The sequence below is a fragment of the Rana temporaria genome, chromosome 1 (genome assembly GCF_905171775.1).
Source record: "Rana temporaria chromosome 1, aRanTem1.1, whole genome shotgun sequence".
Classification (NCBI taxonomy): Eukaryota; Metazoa; Chordata; class Amphibia; order Anura; family Ranidae; genus Rana; species Rana temporaria.
Window position 1 is genome coordinate 184367304 of NC_053489.1, and position 22947 is coordinate 184390250.

The following is a 22947-nucleotide window of genomic DNA, read 5'->3' on the forward strand; positions in this document are numbered from 1 at the left end:
GGTACTTGTACTCGGTCTCAAAAAAGTGGTATCGGGACAACCCTAGTCAGTACCTTCCCTGGGGGAATGGACAAAGGAATTGGATCGCTCTAGAGACTTGGAAAGCCTATTGGCCCGGGAAACGGGAAGGGAAGAGCGGTTCTTCCATACTTGGTCTGCATGGTCTGAGTTTCGAAAATCAGATGAATTCCCAATCTGGGTTAAAGGGAACCTTAAAGAGGGGTAGCCATGGTGGTGGGATTATGGCTGTTTGGTTATATTCCCTTTCTTTTTCTCCCTTTTTATTTTCTCCTGGTTTTTTTTCTCTCTTCCCCTTGCCCCCCCCTTTTTTTTTCTTCTCTATCCTTTTTCCCTTTTTTTTTTTTCTTCTGTGTGTTTGTTTGCTTGATGTTTCAGTTAAGATTGTATGTATTACGTATTTCTGTATGTTTAGTCGGTACGACCATAGTATTAATGTAAGTATATTTGGGAACTAGTAAAAATTCAATAAAATGCAGATTGATTCAAAAATATATTTTTTTTACATAATGGAGAGCGATTAGAACACCTGTCAGGTATTTTTTTTCTGTCTATGCCCCCGTTAAGGAGATTCACTTCCCCCATTTAGCATTATTTGGAAAGCAAAAAAAACTAGTTTAGACGCCGAGTTTAGAGGCACTTAAAGCGCCAAACGCTTCTAAGGCTTTATGTACAAGGGACGTTTTTACAACTGCTCCTGAATGATTTAACTTGACAGATAGTAACCCATGTTAAAAAGTCAGTTTTTGATGCGTTTACATACCGGGTTAAGTGGCGTTTTGCCACGTTTGCGTTTAGAAGCGTTAAAAAAATAAATATATTTTTTAAATGGTCAAAAACGCCTATAAACGAAACACTGCTAAAACGCAGGTTAGCGCGTTTAGCCACGTTTGACATCTGAAACGGAAATCTTCGGCGTCTGAACCAATTTTTTTGCTTTCAAAGAAACGCTGTTAAACACATCTGCCTAAAAACGGCAATAAAGAGACTGTGTACATGGTCACATAGGATAACATTGAATGAGTTCAGGGGCAGTTGAAAAAAGCGTCCAAATGCCTCTAAACATACGTTTAGCAGCATCCTGTGTACATGGGGCCTTAATGTGGCTAAACTAGGCTAGGCTAGGTTGTAAAAATGTCCCGTGTACATTAAGCCTTAAGCCCTGTACACATGATCGGTTTTGTCTGATGAAAACAGACCGATGGACCGTTTTAATCGGACAAACCGATCGTGTGTGGGCCCCATCGGTTTGTTTTCCATCGGTGAAAAAAATAGAACGTGTTTTAAAATTTTCCTATGGATAAAAAAACGATCGTCTGTGTGGAAGTCCATCGATCAAAAAATCAACGCATACTCAGAATCAAGTCGACGCATGCTCGGAAGCATTGAACTTAATTTTTCTCAGCACGTCGTAGTGTTTTACGTCACCGCTTTGGACACGCTCGGATTTTTGACCGATGGTGTGTAGGCAAGACTGATGAAAGTCAGCTTCATCGGATATCCGACGAAAAAATCCATCGGATTAGATTCCATCAGATATCCGATCGTGTGTACAGGGCTTTAGAATCCAATTCTAACAAAGAAATGTGTGTATAGATGAAACATTGATGTTTTTGCTGGTAAACAGTATTTTCTATTCAAATTGTACCTCCTCAAATCTACTCTTTTGACAACTTGGTTATGAAAACTAAAATCTGCAAGTAACGGTGGAGTACAATGTATTTTAAATATAATTAGTAATATTAGTAAAAACAGAATACATACCCTGTTCATATAAATTAGCTGCACAAGCCTAAATATGTACACCTCTACTGTGGGCAGCTGATATGCTTTAGCAATTTTCAAAGCATCTTCCAAAGATGAAGGGGAATCTTGCTTTAGGATGTATTTAATTAAACCCTTTGATAAAAGAATAATATATATTATTTTGGACAGAAAACAAAAAAGTTAATTTGAAGACAGTTTACTGCAGGACTTAAATTACTTGCTCACCATTATATTTTTGTCATGTGGAAAGTTAAATGCCCTGATCCCATAACCACGCAAAAGGTTGTTCATTTCCATAAGTCGGTAGCTTTCCTGCAGTAACTTTACCCTAACAGGAATAAATTAAATACAATTAAAATATAAAAAAAGCATAGGCAAAATAAACAAAAACATACCAAGTACATCTCTGCAGCACAACTAAAACATTTTGTTTCTTTAAAAAATACAGAAAAATACCCATAGTTTTAACCTGACAGAACTTTAAAGTGTAAGTTCACCTTTACAGAAAATCTGTAAGTTGAATTTACACTGGAATCAAAGCTGTCGATCTCCTGCACTGACACATCGTAAAATCGCTTTACTGGTCCAGGGATTTAAAATTCTCCTCTTCTCTAGCGCCGCCGGGACAGGCTATGCGGGTTCTGATTGGTTGGCACCGATCAATCAGAATGCCTCCTATATGTACCACTACAAGGTACGTTTAGGAGATTAAGCTGCGGGGGATATCTGATCTCCGGACCAGTAAAGCAGCTTTACCCTGTGTCAGTGATCAATGGCTTCAGGTACAGCAGAACCGAGTGTGATAGGGTCCAGTGTAGGTTTACCTTCGAGATTATTCTGTAAAAGTTGAGCTTACCACTTATTGAGCTCCTATTTTCTGACAAACAGACAACACTGTCAGAATCCTGAAATCCCAATCAGTATTGTCAGCTCTACAAAAGACTCCAAAAAAATAGGGAAACAAACAGCAGGAAAATAGTACACCGCTACCACGGAGTGTATGCAAAAATAGTACATCTATTTTTCTTTATATCGAAAACGGAAAACAAACTTATTTCCACATGAACACGAATATATGTAAATCAACATGTGTGGATATATCACACACCAAGATAACTACCCAGTGAAAATACTGACTAAAGAACATTGACGGAAAAAATGGGCTCATTTGCAAAAATCCATGGGAAACATTAAATTACATTAGATATGGCAGATTTTTCAGTGAGAAGGGAGTCTTTATCCAATTGTAACAGAAGGCAAATCAAATCCTGTAACATGTTGATTTGTAACTGATCATCTCACTATTAGGCCGGCCATAAATTATACAATTTCCTTTTACAATTTTCCTTTAGATTTACCAAAACCATATGATATGGAGGTCAAACTTAAACACTTTCAATTTGTATGCAATCAGGCGGGCCCTTGCACTATGACTATGTATTCTAGCAGCGTGAGAGTCTCTCAGTATGATATGCATATGACATGCTTAGTGCTCTGATCTTGCGCTACACAGTGAATAATCGCCCCCATTATGTTTGCAACCTCTATATTTTCCTCATTATTTTATATCTTTCTGCTTACTATTTTCTATGTACTGTAACTCCAGCCAATGTTGATGTCTGGAAGCTAAATCATATAAACGTTGCAAGGGATTGTATGCTTCCACCAAGTTGGGGAGGTGAGAAGTTGGGAGGGAAGGAAAATGCCAGATCCCTTGATCAGAGCATTGGGAATGTTGGCACCCTTGTGCACATGTTATTTACTTGGAATGATCTTTAATGAGCACTTGCCATTTATGCACCATGTATGTTTAGTTATGTGACTGGTAGAACCAAATCAGCATGTGTACTGCATGTAAAATGTATGGTTATTTGCATGCTGATCCTGAGACCCTACTTTGATAGAGATGATACCCTGCGGATACTTGCACATAGATTATACCTCTTAGCAGTATGGCAGATGTTAAATTCCTACTATGGAATGTGCAGGGAATGCGGGATAAAAATAGGATTTTTGTACTCACCGTAAAAACCATTTCTCTGAGTTCATGGACGGACACAGCAGCATTGACCTTAGGGTTATATATCTGTCACGGAAGCATGAATCAGACGTACAACAACAGATAAATGAAATAGGAAGGCTTTATTAAAAACCAAACAGCAAGGTTAAAGTCCAAACAGATGATCAAACAGTCAGCAGAGTCTTCCACCGGAGCCAGGGTCGATAGCCAGGAAGGAGAGTCAGCCAAGCCGGAGTCCGTAAAAAAGAGAGAGGTGGTGAAACGAAGCCGAGGATCAGGAGCCAGAAGGATCGTCCGTGGGAGCCGGGTCGGTAACCAAGAGCAGCAGCACAATCTCAGGAGCATGTGTATACAAGAGGCCCAAGCAAGGAAATGCAGCAACAGCCCTCATATATATATGCAAGGCATCCAGCTCCTCCCAGTGGGAAGGAGGAGCCGCAGGGTGTGGTAAGTTATAAGAACCCCAGGAAGCAATATGGCCGCCAGCACATGTCAGTGATAAGAAGCCTGCAAGGAGGTAAGACCATGACAGTACCTCCCCCTCAAGGGCCCCTCCTCCGCGGCACAAAAAACGGTTTCTGGGGGAAGCGCGTGTGGAAGGCTCGGAGCAAGACAGGAGCATGGACATCGGCGGAGGGAGCCCAGGAACGCTCCTCTGGACCATAACCACGCCAGTGGACCAAAAACTGCGTCCAGGATATCGCTCACCTCATATTCCTCATGATCGCCCACCTGGACCGGACGAGGCCGAGGAACCGAGGAGGTGAAGCGATTGCACACCAGTGGTTTCAACAGGGAAACGTGAAACACATTGGAGACCCGCATGCCAGGTGGGAGCGCAAGGGCATAGGCAACCGGGTTTACCCTGCGAAGCACTCAAGAAGGGACCAACAAAGCGAGGAGCCAGCTTAGGAGTGGGCACTCGAAGGTTGAGGTTGCAAGTGGACAACCATACACGGTCTCCGACCTGGTAGGAAGGAGCAGGCGCCCGTCTGCGATCAGCCTGGAGTTTCTGGCGCTGCGCAGAGACCTCGAGGGACCTCTGGATCTGTACCCAAGAAGCACGTAGAGCGGAAAGGTGATCCTCCACAGCCGGAATATCTTGGGGAGAGAATGACTCCGATAACACGGCAGGTTGGAACCCATAAATGGCCATGAAGGGAGACGTCCCAGGGGAAGAGTTAACCGCCGTGTTCCTGGCAAACTCAGCCCATGGCAGAAGGTCAACCCAATTGTCTTGATGATCGGAGACATAGCAACGAAGAAATTGCTCCAGGGGCTGATTGGACCGTTCTGCGGCCCCATTGGACTGAGGGTGGTAGGCCGAGGAGAAGGAGAGTCGAATCCCCAACTGGGAGCAAAAGGCGCGCCAGAACCTGGACACAAACTGACTTCCCCGATCCGACACCATCTCCTTGGGCAAACCGTGCAACCGGAAGACCTCCCTGGCGAAAACCGTGGCCAACTCTTGTGCAGAGGGTAATTTCTTGAGAGGAACACAGTGGCACGTTTTGGAAAACCGATCTACAATCATGAGAATGACCGTATGGCCTCGGGATGCAGGAAGGTCCACAATGAAGTCCATCCCAAGGTGTGACCATGGGCGCTCCCCAGTGGCAATGGGTTGTAGAAGGCCCAACGGAAGGTGCCGAGGAGACTTACTCTGGGCACAAACAGAGCATGCCGCTACATATGCGGCAATGTCAGAACGTAGAGAAGGCCACCAGAACAAACGTGAAAAAGCCCAGGACAGCCGATTCTTTCCAGGATGCCCCGCGGTCTTGGAGTTATGGTAGGTTCGCAACAACCGGGTGCGAAACTCCTCAGGCACGAAACATCTGCCGTTGGGTCTCCCAGAGGGAGCACCAGATTGGGCCGCCAAAATATGCTCTCCAAGGGGAGAGGTCAGGCTGGTGCGAATGGCGGCCAGGATCTGATTTGGAGGTATGACCGAAAGTCGGTATCGATTCCTCCCTGGACAGCTCGGAGTATTGACGTGATAAGGCATCTGCCCTGACGTTCTTGGAACCGGGTAAATAGGAGACCACATAATTAAAACGTGACAGGAACAGAGCCCATCTGGCCTGACGGGGTCAATCTCTTAGCCTCAGAAAGGCAAGTCAGATTCTTGTGGTCAGTCAGGATGAGAACCGGAACCACCGAACCCTCGAGCAAGTGCCTCCACTCTTTGAGAGCCTGCACGTTGGCCAACAACTCTGTCACCAATCTGGTAGTTGCACTCTGCGGGAGACAGTTTCCGGGAGTAAAACCCACAGGGAAGCAGAGGACCCTCTGGTGTCCGACGCTGAGACAGAAGGGCGCCTACTCCCGTCTCAGACGCATCCACCTCGAGAACAAAGGGCAACCCAGGGTTGGGATGAGACAGTATTGGAGCCGACACAAAGGCAGATTTTAGAGCCTCAAAAGCCCGGATGGCCTCGGCCGGCCAGACATGGGAATTACTGCCCTTCCTGGTCAGATCCGTGAGAGGCTTGGCCAGCATGGAGAAGTCCCTGATGAACTTCCGATAATAATTGGCGAAGCCCAAAAAGCGATGCAGGGAACGAAGACCACTGGGCTGGGGCCACTGTAAGACTGCCGAAACCTTCTCAGGGTCCATGGAGAACCCCTCCGCGGAAATGATGTAACCTAAGAAGGTTACCTGGGACCGGTGAAATTCGCATTTCTCAAGCTTACCGAAAAGCTTGTTCTCTCGTAACCGTTGCAACACTCGCTTGACATCCAGAATGTGGGCCTCCAAGGATTCAGAATATACCAAGATGTCATCCAAATAGACCACCACACACTGCTGCAACAGGTCACGGAAAACATCGTTGATAAATTCCTGAAAGACTGCGGGCGCATTGCACAACCCAAAAGGCATAACCAGGGATTCATAATGACCGGTCCTGGTGTTGAACGTGGTCTTCCACTCGTCACCAGCCTTGATCCTTACAAGGTTATATGCCGCCCTCAGGTCGAGTTTGGTATAGACCGTGGCCCCCTTCAGGCGATCAAACAACTCGGAAATCAACGGAATCGGGTATGCGTTCTTGATCGTGATGCGATTTAGGCCCCTATAGTCGATGCAAGGCCTCAATTCTCCGCCCTTCTTTTTTACAAAGAAAAATCCAGCCCCTGCCGGGGATGAGGATTTGCGAATGTGCCCACGGGAAAGCGCCTCCTTCACGTACTCCTCCATGGCCTCATTCTCCGCAACCGACAGTGGATAGACCCTGCCACGAGGAGGAACGGCACCAGGTTGTATATCTATGGCACAATCGTAAGGGCGATGCGGGGGTAGGAACCCAGCGTCGTCACCGAGCCCCCGGCCCAGGAGAGAACAACGGTGATCAGTGGTTTATCAGCACGGAAAACCGGGGACGAAGAGACTCCACCCAAGATCTGACACCGACAGGATCTCAGGTGCGAGCGTTTCCCGGACGGTTCGGACATGCCAACCGAAAGTGCCCACTGAGACCACAGTACATGCATCGGCCCTCGCGTCTCCGGGATGCCCTCTCCCCCTCGGACAGGCGAGCAAACCCCAGCTGCATGGGTTCACCCCCAGGTAAGTCAACCCCAGGAGGCGTGGGAGGAGAGGGAGGCACGGGTGGGACAGCAAACGTAGGCGCCAATCTGTTAGGAGGCCTCCGCAGGCTCTCCTTAAAGGAAGGTCTCTCCCGGAGTCTGGTGTCAATCAATATCAGGAAAGAAATAAGAGCCTCGAGCTCCACTGGTAGGTCCTTAGCCGCAACCTCATCCTTCAAGGCATCCGAGAGACCATGGGAGAAAGCAGCGACCAGAGCCTCATTATTCCAGCCCACCTCTGCTGTCAGGGTACGAAACTCAATGGCGTATTCGGCTACCGATCGTGAACCCTGTCTGACGGACATAAGGAGCTTCGCAGCAGAGACCGAGCGAGCCGGTACATCGAACACCTTCCGAAGAGAAGCAACAAAACCGGAAAACTCGGCAACCACCGGATTGTTGTTCTCCCATAAGGGACTTGCCCAGGCCAAGGCCTTGTCCGAGAGCAGCGAGATCAGGAAGCCCACCTTCGATCTCTCAGTGGGAAAGGCATGTGGCAGCAACTCGAAATAAATGCCCACTTGGTTAAGGAAACCTCGGCACTGAGTTGGCTCTCCCCCAAAGCGCTGCGGAAGGGGGGCAGAGCAGGTCATACCCCGAGACACCGCAGGCGCAACAACAGGTGTCAGGTTAGACTCTGGCGCAACAACCGGAGCGGCAGTAGGAGCTGACCCAGGAGCGACAACCGGCCTATCGGCAATGGGAGCGAGATGAGCCGTGCGTGCAAGCAGGGTTTGCAACGCCTGAGCGAACTGACCCAGCAGGTGATCCTGCTGATCCAGTCTGGCAACCAGCATGGGTAGCGAAGGTGGCCCTGTACCGTCAGAATTCATGGCTTGGGCCTAATGTCACGGAAGCATGAATCAGACATACAACAGATAAATGAAATACGAAGGCTTTATTAAAAACCAAACAGCAAGGTTAAAGGCCAAACAAATGATCAGTCAGCAGAGTCTTCCACCGGAGCCAGGGTCGATAGCCAGGAATGAGAGTCAGCCAAGCTGGAGTCCGTAACAAGAGAGAGGTGGTGAAACGAAGCCGAGAATCAGGAGCCAGAAGGATCGTCCGTGGGAGCCGGGTCGAGAACCAAGAGCAGCAGCACAATCTCAGGAGCATGTGTATACAAGAGGCCCAAGCAAGAAATGCAGCAACAGCCCTCATATATATATGCAAGGCATCCAGCTCCTCCCAGTGGGAAGGAGGAGCCGCAGGGTGGGGTAAGTTATAAAAACCCCAGGAAGCAATATGGCCGCCAGCACATGTCAGTGATAAGAAGCCTGCAAGGAGGTAAGACAATGACAATATCCTTCCTTTCAGGAGAGACTAGGCAGAAAAAACAGCACTTCAAGTGTTAAAACACTTCTCTCAGTACAGCGCCTCCCAGGGGGCGGGTCCCCCGGGTACATCCCACTCTCTGGAACATGCAGCCTCAGTTCGTAAACAAGCAGTACAAACAAAGGAGGGGTGGGTGCCGTGTCCGTCTATGAACTCAGAGAAATGGATTTTACAGTGAGTACAAAAATCCTATTTTCTCTTGCGTTCATGGACGGACACAGCCTTCTTTGACAGTAGGGACGTCTCAAAGCAGTGTCAAATTTTCGAGGGGTGGGAAAATAACACAGCAAAACAGGTTACACCCCAAACAAAACTGGAGTTGCTCAACGGAGAAACTCCAACCATAAACTGCCGCCTGTAACACCTGCGGCCGAAGGAGGCATCAGAAGATGCACACACATCCACCTTGTAAAACTTTGAAAAAATGTGGATCGACGACCAGGTCGCTGCCATACACCCCTGTAACACAGAGGCATGATGCCGGAAAACCCAAGAGGCACAGATCGCCCTGGTCGAATGCGTCGTAACCCGAAAGGGAGGCGCCCGCCCCTTCAGGGCATAGGCCTGAAGCACAATCCGTCGGATCCACCCAGAAATGGTGGCCAATGAGACTACCAGGCCCTCTTGTAGGACCAGCCACCGACACAAACAGTGAGTCCGACTTCCGGAACGGAATCGTAGCAGATAAGTACACTCGTAGGGCCCGAACCACATCCAGATGATGTAAAATGGCCTCCCCCTTGCATTTCGGCCGAGGACATAAGGATGGAAGAACAATCAAACATCAATGTGAAAAGCTGAAAACGACCTTGGGGAGAAAAGACGGCTGCGGCCGCAGCACCACCTCATCCTTAAAGATGACCAAGTAGGGAGCCTTGCAAGAAAAGGCCGCCAGTTCAGACAGACATTCGTCTGATCAATGTAATTGCTACCAGAAAAAAAAATCACCTTTAGTGACAGTCACCAAAAACCTCCCGAATGTCCTCAAAGGGAGCATCCAGAAGAACCGAAAGGACTAAATTCAAGTCCCATGGGGGTAGTGGAGGGCACACCGGAGGGGCCACATGCCAGACCCCCCGAACAGACGTACGCACTAAGGAGTGCGACGCCAAGGCTCATCGGAAGAAAAAACAGCCAGAGCAGAAAACTGACTCTTAACCGTACTTAAGGCGAGAGCCTGATCCACTCCCTGCTGTAAAAAACAGCAGAACCCTGTACACCACGTATGTACGAGGGTGCCAGTACATCTCCTCACACTCAGAGAAGTAGGCCTTCCACGTAGATGTAAATCCTACGTGAGGTAGACTTCCGTGCAGGCAGCACGGTAGAGACCAGCGAGCCCAATAGGCCTCGGACCTTTAGTCCGAGGCTCTCAACAGCTACGCCGCTAAAGCCAGTGGCTGTAAAACAGGGTGGAAGATCGGACCCTGTAACAGAAGATCAACCCCCAGGGGAAGACGCTAGGGGGCGTCTGCCACCAGACGCACCTGGTCCGCGTACCAGGAGCGACCAATCTGGGGTAATCAGGATTGATAGAATCCCTTCGGCTTCCACTCTGCGCAGCAGGCGAGGAAGAAACCACCGAGGAGGAAAGGTGTAAATTAGGCGATAGTGACCCCAAGGAGCCACCAACGCGCCTGACGCGTCCGCCCACGGGTCCATTGACCTGGCCACGATCGTGGCACCTCCCGGTTGAGGCGGGACGCTAGAAGGTCCACGCCTGGAGTGCCCCACTTTCGGCACAGACTCCGAAACCCCTGCGGGTGGAGAGACCACTCACCTTGGTCTAGCGCAGTCCGACTCAGGAAGTCGGCTTGCCAATTCCGAACTCCCGGAATGTACACGGCCGATAGAGCCGGAACGGACCTTTCGGCCCACCAAAGGATGTGCGCGACCCTCGTCGCTGCAACAGAACTCCGTGTGCCTCCTTGATGAGCGATGTACGCCACGGCGTTGTCGGACAGGGTCCTGACCGGTCGGCCCTGTAGAGGGACCACCAGGCAAGGCAAAGCTTGATCCAGAACATCGATCAGTAGGTGGGATTCCACCTGAGCCCAGCGCCCCTGGGCTGACTGGGTGCCCCAAAAGCCCTTCCCCAACCGGAGAGGCTGGCATTCGTCGCGACCACTGTCCAGTGACATGGCAAAAACGACTTCCCGGCCCGAAGCACCGGAGACGTCAGCCACCACACCAGGGAAGACTTGACCGGTTGACTGAACTGAATTTGGGAATCCAGAGATGACGGAAGCTTGTCCCAACGTGACAGCAGTTCCCACCGTAGCATCCTGGCGTTGAACTGGGCATACGGAACCGCCTCGAAAGAGGCCACCGTCAGACCCAGAACCCTCATGCAGAATCGCAGAGATGACCACTTCTAGGTCGACAACTGCTGCCCAGCAGATTGCAGAGTCTGAATTTTTTCCGTTAGGAGAAAAAAACTCCCGCCCCGGCGGAATCCAGGACTAGTCCCAGGAATTCCAGTTCCTGAGACGGAATCAACACTGACTTCTGGACAATACAGAAGCCAGCCAAACTCCTGGAGAGTCTGACACGTGATAGACACGGCTCCACTATTCAGAGCTCGAAGAGGCTCGTAGGAGAATGTCGTCCAGACATCCCATGATAACAAACACCCGCTATAACAGCCGGGCCAGTATCGGGATGAGCACCCCGGTGAAAACCCGTGGTGTCGACACCAAGTCGAGCGGGAGGGCCACAAAATGAAAATGGTCCTCCCTGACCGCAAAGCCCAGAATCTCTGGTGCTTAGAGCATATGGGAACATGCAGGTACACATTCATAATATCCAAGGACGCCAGAAAATCACCATCCTGAAATTTTGCACTTTGACAAAAAACAAACGAGGGCCTTGAGGCCCAGGATTGGACGGACCCCGTCCTCCTTGGGGACTACAAACAGATTGGAGTAATACCCCTGAGACCGTTCCATCGAGGGAACTGGCACAATCACTCCCCCGACCAGAAGATCCTGGACAGCCCCTGACAGAGTCAACCGGCGAACCGGAGGAAGCCAGAGGTTGGAGGGGAAAAATTCTGTTAGGTAGCCAAGAGAGAAAATCTATCTTGCACCGCGAGAAAACAACTTCGCAAATCCAACGGTCGGAAAGAAGAGGCCGCAAAGTCACAAAGCCGGCCCCCCACCCGAAACGGGTGGGGGCAGACCTACATGCGGAAGCCGTACTGTACGCAGGCCCGTCAGGCACACGGTACCAGGCGCGCCACAGCCCCGCAGCGGGGGCCTTAGCGCCCTGCAAATATCCCCGCCGTGCTGGGCGCACAAACCGCTCAGGAGAGGAGGGCTCTCGCTGACGGCGAGGCTCCTTGCCCTTCCTAGACAGTGGAAGAAGCGTGCTCTTACTACCCGTGGCATCCATAGGGGTGCCATCCCGGGAGGCACAAAAAGCCGCCCACCCTTAAGGGGGTAAGTCCACCAAGGACCCTTTTGAGGATTGGTCCGCAGACCAGCATGTTCGCCACCCGAGGCGGCGCAAACAACCCCGCGGAGGCCCTGGAAAGCAAGGGGAGCGCATCCAGGACCGACTCACAGACGAACTACAGACCCCGAACCAATTGTTCAGCTAGGTACTTACAGGGCTCAGCAGCATCTTGTGCCCCCAGCTCCTGTAGCAGGAGCTTCGCCCTTTTAGTCAGAGTCTGTGACAATAGAGACCCAGCCAAGACTGGTCTCAGCGGGGTCCCCAAAGGCGGGAGCCCCTTCCACGGACAACGTGGCGGCTTTGCTCCATCCGGACACTGGAGGGTCCACAGGAGAAGAGACCCACCTTCTTACAAAGGGGTCGCAAAGCATTCAGGGACTGCAAAAAAAAAAAAAAACGGAGTTAGGCTTACCGGTAACTCTTTTTCCAGGAGTCTTCCAGGACAGCCCTGAGATGTAGCTCCTCCCTCCGGGACAGGAAACACAATCACCCCCAATCATAAAAGGCAGTCCTCCAGGCCTCCTCCTCAGTTCATCCAAGAATTCCTGAAGGGCTCTGAAAGACATAATCTACTAACACACCGTCAGTACATACATCCACTTCCAGTTAATAATATAAACACCGGGTGGGAAGCCAGGCTGTCCTGGAAGACTCCTGGAAAAAGAGTTACCGGTAAGCCTAACTCCGGTTTTACCCTTTCGTCTTCCAGGACAGCCCTGAGATGATTGACAAGAAACTTACTTATCAGGGTGGGGTTACTGCTTGGAGGACCCTTCTACCAAATGCCTGATCCTTCTCAGACATCAAGTCCAGGCGATAGTGTTTGGCGAAAGTAGTATAACTTGACCACGTTGCCGCCTTACAAATCTCTTCTGGTGAGGCACCGGCCCTCTCAGCCCAAGAATTCGAAACCGCTCTAGTCGAGTGTGCTTTAACAAAAGGGGCTTGTACGCCCTCTAACTCATAAGCCTTTCCTATTGCCATTCTGATCCATCTGGCAATGGAAGATTTAGATGCTTTCTGCCCCTTCTTACTTCCCGCAAAATTTACAAAAAGGGAATCAGTCTTCCTAAACTCTTTGGAAGCTTCTAAATAAATTAAAAGGCACCTCCTAACATCTAATAAGTTTAGGGATGCTCCCTCTGAGCCTGAGGCAGAACGCAAAGAAGGAAGGACAATGTCCTGTGTCCTATGAAACTTGGACACAACTTTTGGGAGAAAACTGGGGTCTGTTTTCAAAATAATTCTATCCTCAAAAATTAACAAAAATGGCTCCAAAATTGAAAGAGCCTGTAGCTCACTCACCCGTCTGGCTGAGGTCACTGCTACCAAAAGTACTGTCTTAAGTGTAACCCATTTCAAGATGGATTCCTCCAGAGGTTCAAAAGGTTTGCCTGAAAGTGCCCTGAGAACCGACGAAAGGTCCCAAGAAGGACAGGTTGATACCCTCACTGGCCTCGATCTTGATAAGGCCTTGAAAAAACTTTTAATGAATGGATTCTGCTGTAGGGAACACTGCAAGAAGACACTAAAAGCTGCTACCTGTACCTTTAAGGTACTTGGGGAGAGCCCCAGATCTACCCCAGCCTGCAAGAATTCCAAAATAGCTGTAATCCCTGGATACTCTAACCCTTGTTCTCTCAACCATGAGCAAAATCTCTTCCAGAATTTAGCGTAAATTGCTCTTGTAACTGGCTTTCTGCACTGCAACAAGGTGTTTATTACCCTCTCTGAGAAACCCTGTGCCCTCAACAATTGTTCCTCAGATACCACGCAGTTAGGCTTAATCTGTCTACCTGCGGGTGCAGAATTGGACCTTGCGAAATCAGATCCCTCCGGATTGGAAGGGGAAACTGAGGGAGAATGCTCAGCTCCTTCAGAATTGCGAACCAAGGCCTCCTTGGCCAATAAGGCGTGATTAAAATTAAAGCGGATCTCCACTCTAAAGTGGAGTCCCGCTGATCGGCACCCTCCCCCCCTCCGGTGTCACATTTGACACCTTTCAGGGGGGAGGGGGGTGCAGACACCTGTCTACAGACAGGTATCTGCACCCATTTCCGGCCCTACGATACGGGCAAAGGACGGGTTTTTTTTCCCCTTCCCGTCCGTCCCCCGTTGTATGCTGGGAACACTCGGCTCCCAGCACACAGCGGGAGCCAATCGGCGGGCGCAGCGCGACTCGCGCATGCGCCGTAGGGAACCGGGCAGTGAAGCCGGAGCGCTTCACTTCCTGGTTCCCTCACCGTGGATGGAGGGGGGAGCAGCAGGGTGACGAGCGATCGGCTCGTCATCTGCTGCGATCACCGCTGGACTCCAGGACAGGTAAGTGTCCTTATATTAAAAGTCAGCAGCTGCAGTATCTGTAGCTGCTGGCTTTTAATATATTTGTTTAGTGGCACATCCGCTTTAAGTCTGTTTTTTCCGACCGAAACTTCTGAAGTACTGCCGCAATCATTCTTACTGGGGGGAAGGCGTAGCAGATGTTGAACCTCCAAGGACCGGAAAAGGCGTCTATCCTCAAGGCCTGGTCTCTTGGATGTATTGAGAAGAATTGGGTTACTTTCCTGTTCTTTTCCGAGGCAAAAAGGTCTATTTCCGGGAGACCCCACCTCTGTGTTATCTGAGAGAATACTTCCCCGTTTAGGGACCACTCGTCCTGTCTCACTGGCTGGCGACTTAAATAATCTGCCAGAGAATTTTGAGTACCCTTTAGGTGGACTGCTGTTAGTGAAGACAAGTTGGTCTCCGCCCAGGAGAGGATTTTGTTGGATATCTCCTGAAGAGCAGGACTTCTTGTCCCTCCCTGCTTGTTCAAGTACGCGACCGCAGCCGCGTTGTCCGAGCGAACTTGCAGGTGACGTCCTACCAACCTTCCTTGGAATGACTCGATCGTCCTTAGAATTGCTAAAAGCTCTCTTTGGTTGGAAGACCGATTTGCCTCCACTGGAGACCATGCTCCCTGGGCCACTGCTTCCTCCAGGTGGGCTCCCCAGCCCCAAGCACTGGCGTCCGTGGTCACCACTACGTCCACAGGGAAGGACCAGTCTAGACCTTTGTCCAGATTGTGATGCACTCGCCACCACCACAATGTCCTCTTTACTCTGGCTGAGATTGGGATCTGTGACTCTAAATCCTGGCTCTGACCACTCCAGAGACGAAGCATAAGTTCCTGATGATATCTTGCCCAAGGAACTGCTGGGAAACAAGATGTCATGAATCCCAGTACCCTCATTACTTCTCTGACCGAAGTCCACTGACTGGACTGTAAGAGGGCTACCGCTTGATCCACTTTGGCAATCTTTTCGTCGGGGAGATAAATCTTTCTCTCTACCGACAAGATCTTGTACCCTAGGTACACGACCTCCTGGGACGGCACCAACTGTGACTTTTCCCGGTTGATTATCCATCCGAGTGAGGAGAGAAAACCTTGAGCTATCTGTAGATCCTTCTCTAACTGCTGAGACGATCCTGCCACAAACAGTAGATCGTCCAGATATGGGATTACTGTGATGGCTTGGTCCCTGAGAGGGGCAAGAGCCTCTGCCAGAACCTTGGTGAAGATTCTCTGTGACGCGGATAGCCCAAAGGGAAGGGCTTGGAACTGATAGTGTTGAATCCCTAAACTCATCCTTACTGCCACCCTGAGGAATCTCTGGTAGTCTGGATGAATAGGGATGTGCAGGTAAGCATCCCTGAGATCCAGGGTGGCCATGAAACACCCCGGGAAGAGACATCTTGTTACCGTAAAAATCGACTCCATTCTGAACCTTTTGTACTTTACAAATTTGTTCAAGGGCCGGAGGTTCAAGATCATCCTGAACTTCCCTGATGGTTTTTTTACTATAAAGACATGGGAATATACTCCCTGTCCCTGCTCTTCCAGGGGTACCGGAATTAAGACCCTCTGGTCTACCAGCTCTCACAGAGACAGCATGAGAGCTTCTGCCTTTGCTTTTTCCCGGGGTGGCTGAGTCACCCTGAAGCTCAGGTGAGGCAGTGATGCAAACTCCAGCTTGTATCCGTTCTTTATTAGGTCTAGTATGAACGGGCTTGAGGTTGCCTTGGTCCATTGTGGGAGGAACTGCCCCAACCTCCCTCCCACGGGGACACAAGAGTCACTGCGGCTTTGGGGTGGGTTGAGGAGGATTGAATAGGATTCCTCCTCTACCACGACCCTTGTGACCTGCCCAGTGTTTCTTGGGTTGGCCTTCTTTCTTCTGGTTCTGCCAAAAGACTGATCCCTTGAAGCCACGAAAAAAACTCTTTCCCTCTGTTTTTTTCTTCTTCTCAGGAAAGGCTTTCTTCCTGTCCTGAGTTCGTTCCAAAGCCTCTTGGAGGCCGGATCCGAAAAGGTGGTCTCCTGAAAACGGTAGACCACACAATTTCAGCTTTGAGGCGGCATCGCCGGTCCAAGTTTTCAGCCATACTGATCTTCTGGCTGCATTAACAAGAGCTGCTGACCTGGCAGCCAACTTTACCGACTCCTCTGAGGCATCAGCTAAAAATCCTACTGCCTTGAGTAGGAGTGGAAAGGATTTCAGAAGCTCCTGTCTGGAGGTACCGGCCAAGATGTGTGCCTGCAACTGGGTGAGCCAACACTCCAAGTTTCTAGCGACACAAGTAGCTGCGAGAGCTGGCTTTAAACTGATCGAAGAGGTGTCCCAAGCTCTTTTCAACAGCAGGTCCCCCCTTTTGTCCATTGGGTCCCTAAGGGAACCTAGATCGTCAAAGGCCAAATCTGTCTTTCTGGAAACTTTGGCTAAAGGGGCATCCAATCTAGGAACCTTGTTCCAAGGATGAGACATATCTGAATCAAATAGAAACCTTTGTTTGAGGCTGCCTGAGAAAAAGGGTCTTCTTTCAGGTTGTTCCCATTCTCGCAGAATCATATCGATCAAAGATTTATGAACAGGAAAAACTTTGGTTCTGGTCGCATTCCCTTGATACATAAGGTCATGCTTTGAGAGCTGAACCTGTTCCTCTTGGATATCTAAAGTATCATAGATAGCATTTAGAAGATCCCCAACATCATCCAATGACAATTTGTATCTGGCCGCCCTGGAGGAATCCTCTTCTCCCTCTGAATCAGATGCTGAACCTGCCTGAGAGGAAACAACTGATCTGGGAGTTCTCTCCCTACCCTCCTCCTCCTCCTCCTGAACTTGCAAGGAGGGAACACTAGAGGCCCTGGGTAGGGACGGGGCTGGACCCTGCATCCTGTCTAACAGTCCTTTAAATGACTGAAACGTGGACGCAATTTCATCTTTAACTGATGACAAAATTTGGTGACAAGTGGTTACTGAATTCTCCTTAACCAAACTATTGACACAATCAGGACATAAAGGCTTATCCCAGTTAGAACTTAGCTTTGTCCCGCATACAGCACATTTCTTTCTAGGAGGCTGGTTCTTATCATGGGCCTTAACCTGTTAAGAAAAAACAACACAGTGGACCACATTACAACCAGCTAAACCTGCATTCACCACTGTGAAAAGGTTCCTAGAAGGTGCCAAACCCTCCACCAAACAGGCTCACCACCTAGGGGGGGTATTTGGGGCTAAAAATCCCCTACCTAACAGAGTAAGCCATGTGCCATCACCAGGCCTTACCTGAGAGGTACCGGTGCTTGCTGGACCAGGATTGGGAATAGCCGCTGCTGCGTCCATGGTTCCTGTGTTTTTCGTTCAGGCTCTCTGAACAAACACTGGCGCCGGGTTCCTTCAAGTCACCTCCGCGCCCTTTTTCGAAGTAGGAACGATACTTCCGGGCGCCCCCTGATGACGCGCTTCCGCCGAGATCTCACTCCTCTCTTTGGAACGCACGGTCTCCGCCCCCCTCGTCGGATCCTGGAAGCGGCCGTACGCGGATTCGATGGCGTCTCTCGCCCTCTCAGCCACGGCCATCCATGATCCTTTCCAGGGGACTGGATCCCGCCGTCAACGGGGTCCGACTCTCGCCGAGCTCACGGCGGAGGGGACTTCAGCCACGCTCTCTACCCCTAGGGCCAGAGGAGTGCTGAAGGCAAAGAGGAAAATAAGGTAGGTTCGCTCCACATAAAATAAACAACACGTTCCCTGATGTGCTTTTCCCTCCCGTCCGGAAACACAAAAAACTGAGGAGGAGGCCTGGAGGACCGCCTTTTATGATTGGGGGTGATTGTGTTTCCTGTCCCGGAGGGAGGAGCTACATCTCAGGGCTGTCCTGGAAGACGAAAGGGTAAAACATTCTGCGGTGTAACATAAAATGTCCAAATAAGGAACACATTTGTAGTGCACTGCGGTTTGCGGAACCCAAAAGGGACCGGTACATCTGGTACCTCCGCCAAAACCTCAAACCGTTTAGTTTCAGGCGTATGCAAGGCAGGCACACCACCACTGACCTATAAGCTCTAACCGCAGAAAATAAGAGCTCCAATAAAATCCTTGTCCGCGTGGGTTAAGCCCGCATCCTCTGACACCACAGAACCAGAGCCAGACGCAATAGCCGGGCATGGCCAGTGTCAGAGGCATCCCCAGAAGCAGGCTCAGGGAGGGGGCGCTTTTTTACCCCCCAACCAGGCACTAGCTGCTTCAGACCAGATGAGAAAAAAACTCCCTCAACAGATGTGGCAGGGGGAGGGGCATCAAGGGTTAACTCAGGCCTTATTCGGGAGGACAGAACCCAGTACAGGCTCCATAGCATCCCACCGCCGTGTCACCCAAACTGCTAAGCAGAGAACCACCCACGGTCACCTCCCGGCTGTTTTACCGAGCATGAGGGCCCCCAGGGAACTCACCACCCGCCTGGTGCATTGCGCGGAGAGGAGCCTGATGATGTGCTGAGAAGCCGGCTGCGCTGCTGACTGTCCCCACGGAGAGATTTGCGGTCTCTCCGAGCGCTAAAACGGCCACACAAGGCCAAAATGAAAATTAAAGATGGCCACCGTAATGCAAAAAAAATGCCAAGGACCACAAGAAAATGGCCACCAAGCTATACAAGGCGCGACTACGGCAAAATGGCGGCCGTTGCGCATTTTTTTTTTTTAAAGAACAGACACAGCCAGCAGCCACAGCAGCACAGTAAAAAAGCACACAAGACCCGCAGTGAACACACACAGCCCCAGCTAACCACAGCCCCCGGTGCAATAAAGAGACCCCGGAAAAGCCCCCCTCACAGCCGCTACCCAAAAGAGAAGGAAGGAGAGGAATAAGGGAGAGAGGAAAGCAGGGCGAACCCTCAGTCGACCTCCCCTGGGAAAATTCCAGCCAGACCACTTACCTGAGCAAGGGGCCACTACTTACCCGTCCTGCGACCACCGGCTGGAGGTATCCCAGACAGAACCAACGTCCGGCATGGCTGTCGGCCAGACACACTGTGACAAAGCCATAAAAGACCGGTCATATGTGTGCCCTAGAACCGAAGTTCCCCGGCCGCCCCTGGAGCAACGGGGCCTGTCGTGGACGTCCCAAAGCTGAGCTAAGGGCCGGCACACGCTCGATGGCCGAACATGGGGGGACTACAAGAGTCGAGGACCCAGCATGTCACCCAGTCGGCTGTTGATAGAAGAATCACAGGATTCAAAAATGCAGGAACAAAAAAATAAAAAGCGAAAAAAATCGCAAGAAAAAAAACCTCCAGAGTACAGGACTCTAGAAGGGCCTGACTCTCCTGTTAGGCAGGAACAAACTGAGGCTGCTGGAGCTGGGTGTGGGTTATACCCGGGGGGCCACGCCCCCTGGGAGGAGCTGCACTGAGGTTTGTGTTTGTTAACAATTTAAGTGCTTTTTTTCTGCCTAAACTCTCCTAGTGAAAGCGGATATAACCCCTACTGTCAAAAAAGGCTGTGTCCGTCTATGAACGGAAGAGAAAAGTGGGTGATTCTCAAACAGTTGAACATACTGTTGTTAGGCAATTGGAATTGCGCCATAATTTGGTTGGCGGACTGAAGTGTGCTGTCCACATAAAGGTCCGATTGGCTTGTGATACCTTGGTCAGTCATACCCTTGACCGTCAAATTTGGGATTTTTGGCTTCAAGTAACGTCAGGGGTAGCGCAAAGTCGATGTCTTGGACATCCTGTTGTGTGTGTTCTAGAAGGAACCTCCAGGCCCTTACTGATGTCTGTACAGAGGGGGGTAAAATGGTCAGGTCCCATGGTACGCACCTGTTGCTTAGCAGTAGGAGCTTCAGATCATTAGTCGGTGATGCTGCTGATCCAATTTCTACCCATAGAGGTTTGTCAGAGTCATGGAATCAGTGTTTGATTTGGTCTAGACGCACCGCCCATAGGTAATCATGGATGTCCGCTAGGCCCGCTCCACCCACTCGTCTATGCCATATTTAATTGTTCCGGGAGAACCTAGCCCTTTTACCATTCCATATATATCTCCAACAGAGCTTCGTGAGACACTTGAGATAATGTTGGTGTATGTGAATCGGTAAGGTGCGGAATATATACAATATTTGCGGCAAAATTAACATTTTGTAAGCAGAGATTCTACCCATCCAAGACACTTCTTTTTTAGACATATCTCTAAAGTTTGGTTTCCAGTTTGGTTACCAACGGGGACAGGTTAGCTCTGGCAAGTGTCGATATCGTATTCGTAAGCATTATACCCAAATATGTGAGCTTACCCGGGCTCCATGAATAGGGTAGTTGGGATTGCAAAATAAGTTTTGTGCGGGGTTGCACACCTAAGTCCAAGATCAGAGATTTGGTGACATTTTGTAATAGGATATCTCCCCAAAGGATGTTCGTACATTGTGAGCTTCTTTTAGGGATGTAGATGGGTTAGATAAAAGCAGTATGACATCAACTGCGAATAGATTGATGGTATGCTTGCCAGAGCCAAACTGAAAGCCCGTAATCCCAGGATTCGACCTGATGGCTTCAGCCAGCGGTACTATCAGGTTGAATATGGACGGAGACAGAGGGCACCCCTGTCTTGTACCATTCCTAATTGTGAATGGCCTGGAGAGGAATCCTGAGGAGTACACCTGTGCAGAGGGACATGAATAGAGGGCTAAAATAGCTCTCAAGATAGGACCCTGAAAACCAAATGTGTTCAAAACCATTTCCATATAAGTCCAGTAAACTTGGTCAAACGCCTTCTCTGCGTCAATGGATAACAACAGAGAAGGCGTCCGGGTCGTCTCAGTGTGGTGTATCACATTAATAATACGTCTAGTGGCATCGGAGGTTTGTCTCCCCCTCACAAAGCCCATCTGGTCTCTCTAAACAAGTAGTGGGATGATGTGCGTCAGTCTTGTGGCTAAAACTTTTGCGTAGACCTTGACATCTGTATTGAGGAGGGATATAGGCCTAAAGTTAGCTGGAGTGTAAGGGGTCTTGCCCAGTTCTGGTAGCGTCACTATATGGGCCCTCAACATTTCCTGGGGTAACGATGCAGATCTTGCAAATTCGTTAGAGACTGTTGACATTTGGGGCGCTAGGATCTTTTTAAATGTCTTAAAATATTCATTAGAGAACCCGTCATGACCCAGGGATTTACCTGTGGGGAGGGAGTGTATAGTTTTTTCTATCTCTTGGGCCGTGATTGGCGAATTAAGTTCTTCAAGCAGTTGCATAGACAGGGAGGGAAGATGTATTTTATGTAGGAATGTTTAGATCTTGTCTACGTTAGGTTGTGGGGTGTCGTTATCGTCACGTAAGTTGTATAGAGAACTGTAATAATCCGCGAATTGGTCAGCTATGTCCTTGGGGTTCGTGATTTTATGTGAAGAGGTCAGACTCAGTAAGTAAGCTATTCTAGATATTGTGCGTGCAGCTTTTAGTTCGCAAGGTATTTACCTGCCCTATTTGCATTGGAGTAGTAATTGAGCCGCAGGCGCCTCAAATGTCTGTCGTATTGTTGTGTCAAAAGCTTCCTAAGTCTCTCTCTGAGGGATTGCAGTTTAGTGGCCAAAGAGGCCGGGGGGGACTTTTTATTTTGCGATTCAGTAGTACGTAAATCCGAAAGGACAGTTTGGAATTGTTGGGACTGTTTTTTTTTTCTCAATCGCTCCAAGCTGTATGAGGATGCCTCTCGAAAAGGCTTTATGTGCATTCCACATGACACAGGGATCCTCTACAGATTCATAGTTGATCAGAAAATAGTTGGTCAGATGCTGTGTGATGGATTTCTGATAGTGTGGGATTTGGATGATTTTGGGGTTACAGCGCCAGATGGGTGAGGAGGAAGAGACTTCCCTCTCTGCAATCGACAGTGATATGGCAGCGTGGTCTGACCACGTGATGTCATGGATTTAGACTGCTTTCATGTTTTGCAGCAACCATTTGTCCGTTAGAAACATGTCTATGCGGGAATATGAACCGTGCCTGTTGGAGAAAAAGGTGTAGTCACGCTCATTCGCGTGGAGGCACCTCCATGCATCAAATAGTTCCTCGGAGTAAAGCAGTGGTTGGAGTGTCAGTGCGCCTTTTGCTTTGCCTGAGGAAGTATCCAACAACGAGTCAGAGGTGACATTGAAGTCCCCGCACACTAAGAGGTTTCCATATGTCATGGAATTCGCTTTCTTAAGGACTTTCCGTATGAAGCGCAATTGGTGTGAGTTCGGGGCATACAGCGTGACAATTGTGTATGGCTTGGAATTGATGTCGCCAGAGACTATCACGTACCTGCCTCTATCATCTATAACCACTTCCTTGGGTTGGAAAGCAAGCAAGTTTTTAAATGCCAGTAGAACTCCGCCGCTCTTGGTACTGGGGTTGGAGGCCATATAAGTAGTTGGGAATTCCCATTGCTTACAGTATGGGGCTTT

At 49.6% G+C, this 22947-nt stretch overlaps 1 protein-coding gene across 1 annotated transcript in view; it reads right to left on the reverse strand.

Annotated features, from left to right (window-relative positions):
- Window positions 1–22947, reverse strand: part of KNTC1 (kinetochore associated 1) — a 552295-nt gene that overhangs the window by 373185 nt on the left and 156163 nt on the right. The window contains exons 29-30 of the mRNA XM_040347334.1: window positions 2011–2113; window positions 1783–1917 (exon numbers count right to left, since the gene is read on the reverse strand). Of these exons, the coding sequence (XP_040203268.1) occupies window positions 1783–1917; window positions 2011–2113 (238 nt within the window). The remainder of the gene's footprint in view (window positions 1–1782; window positions 1918–2010; window positions 2114–22947) is intronic.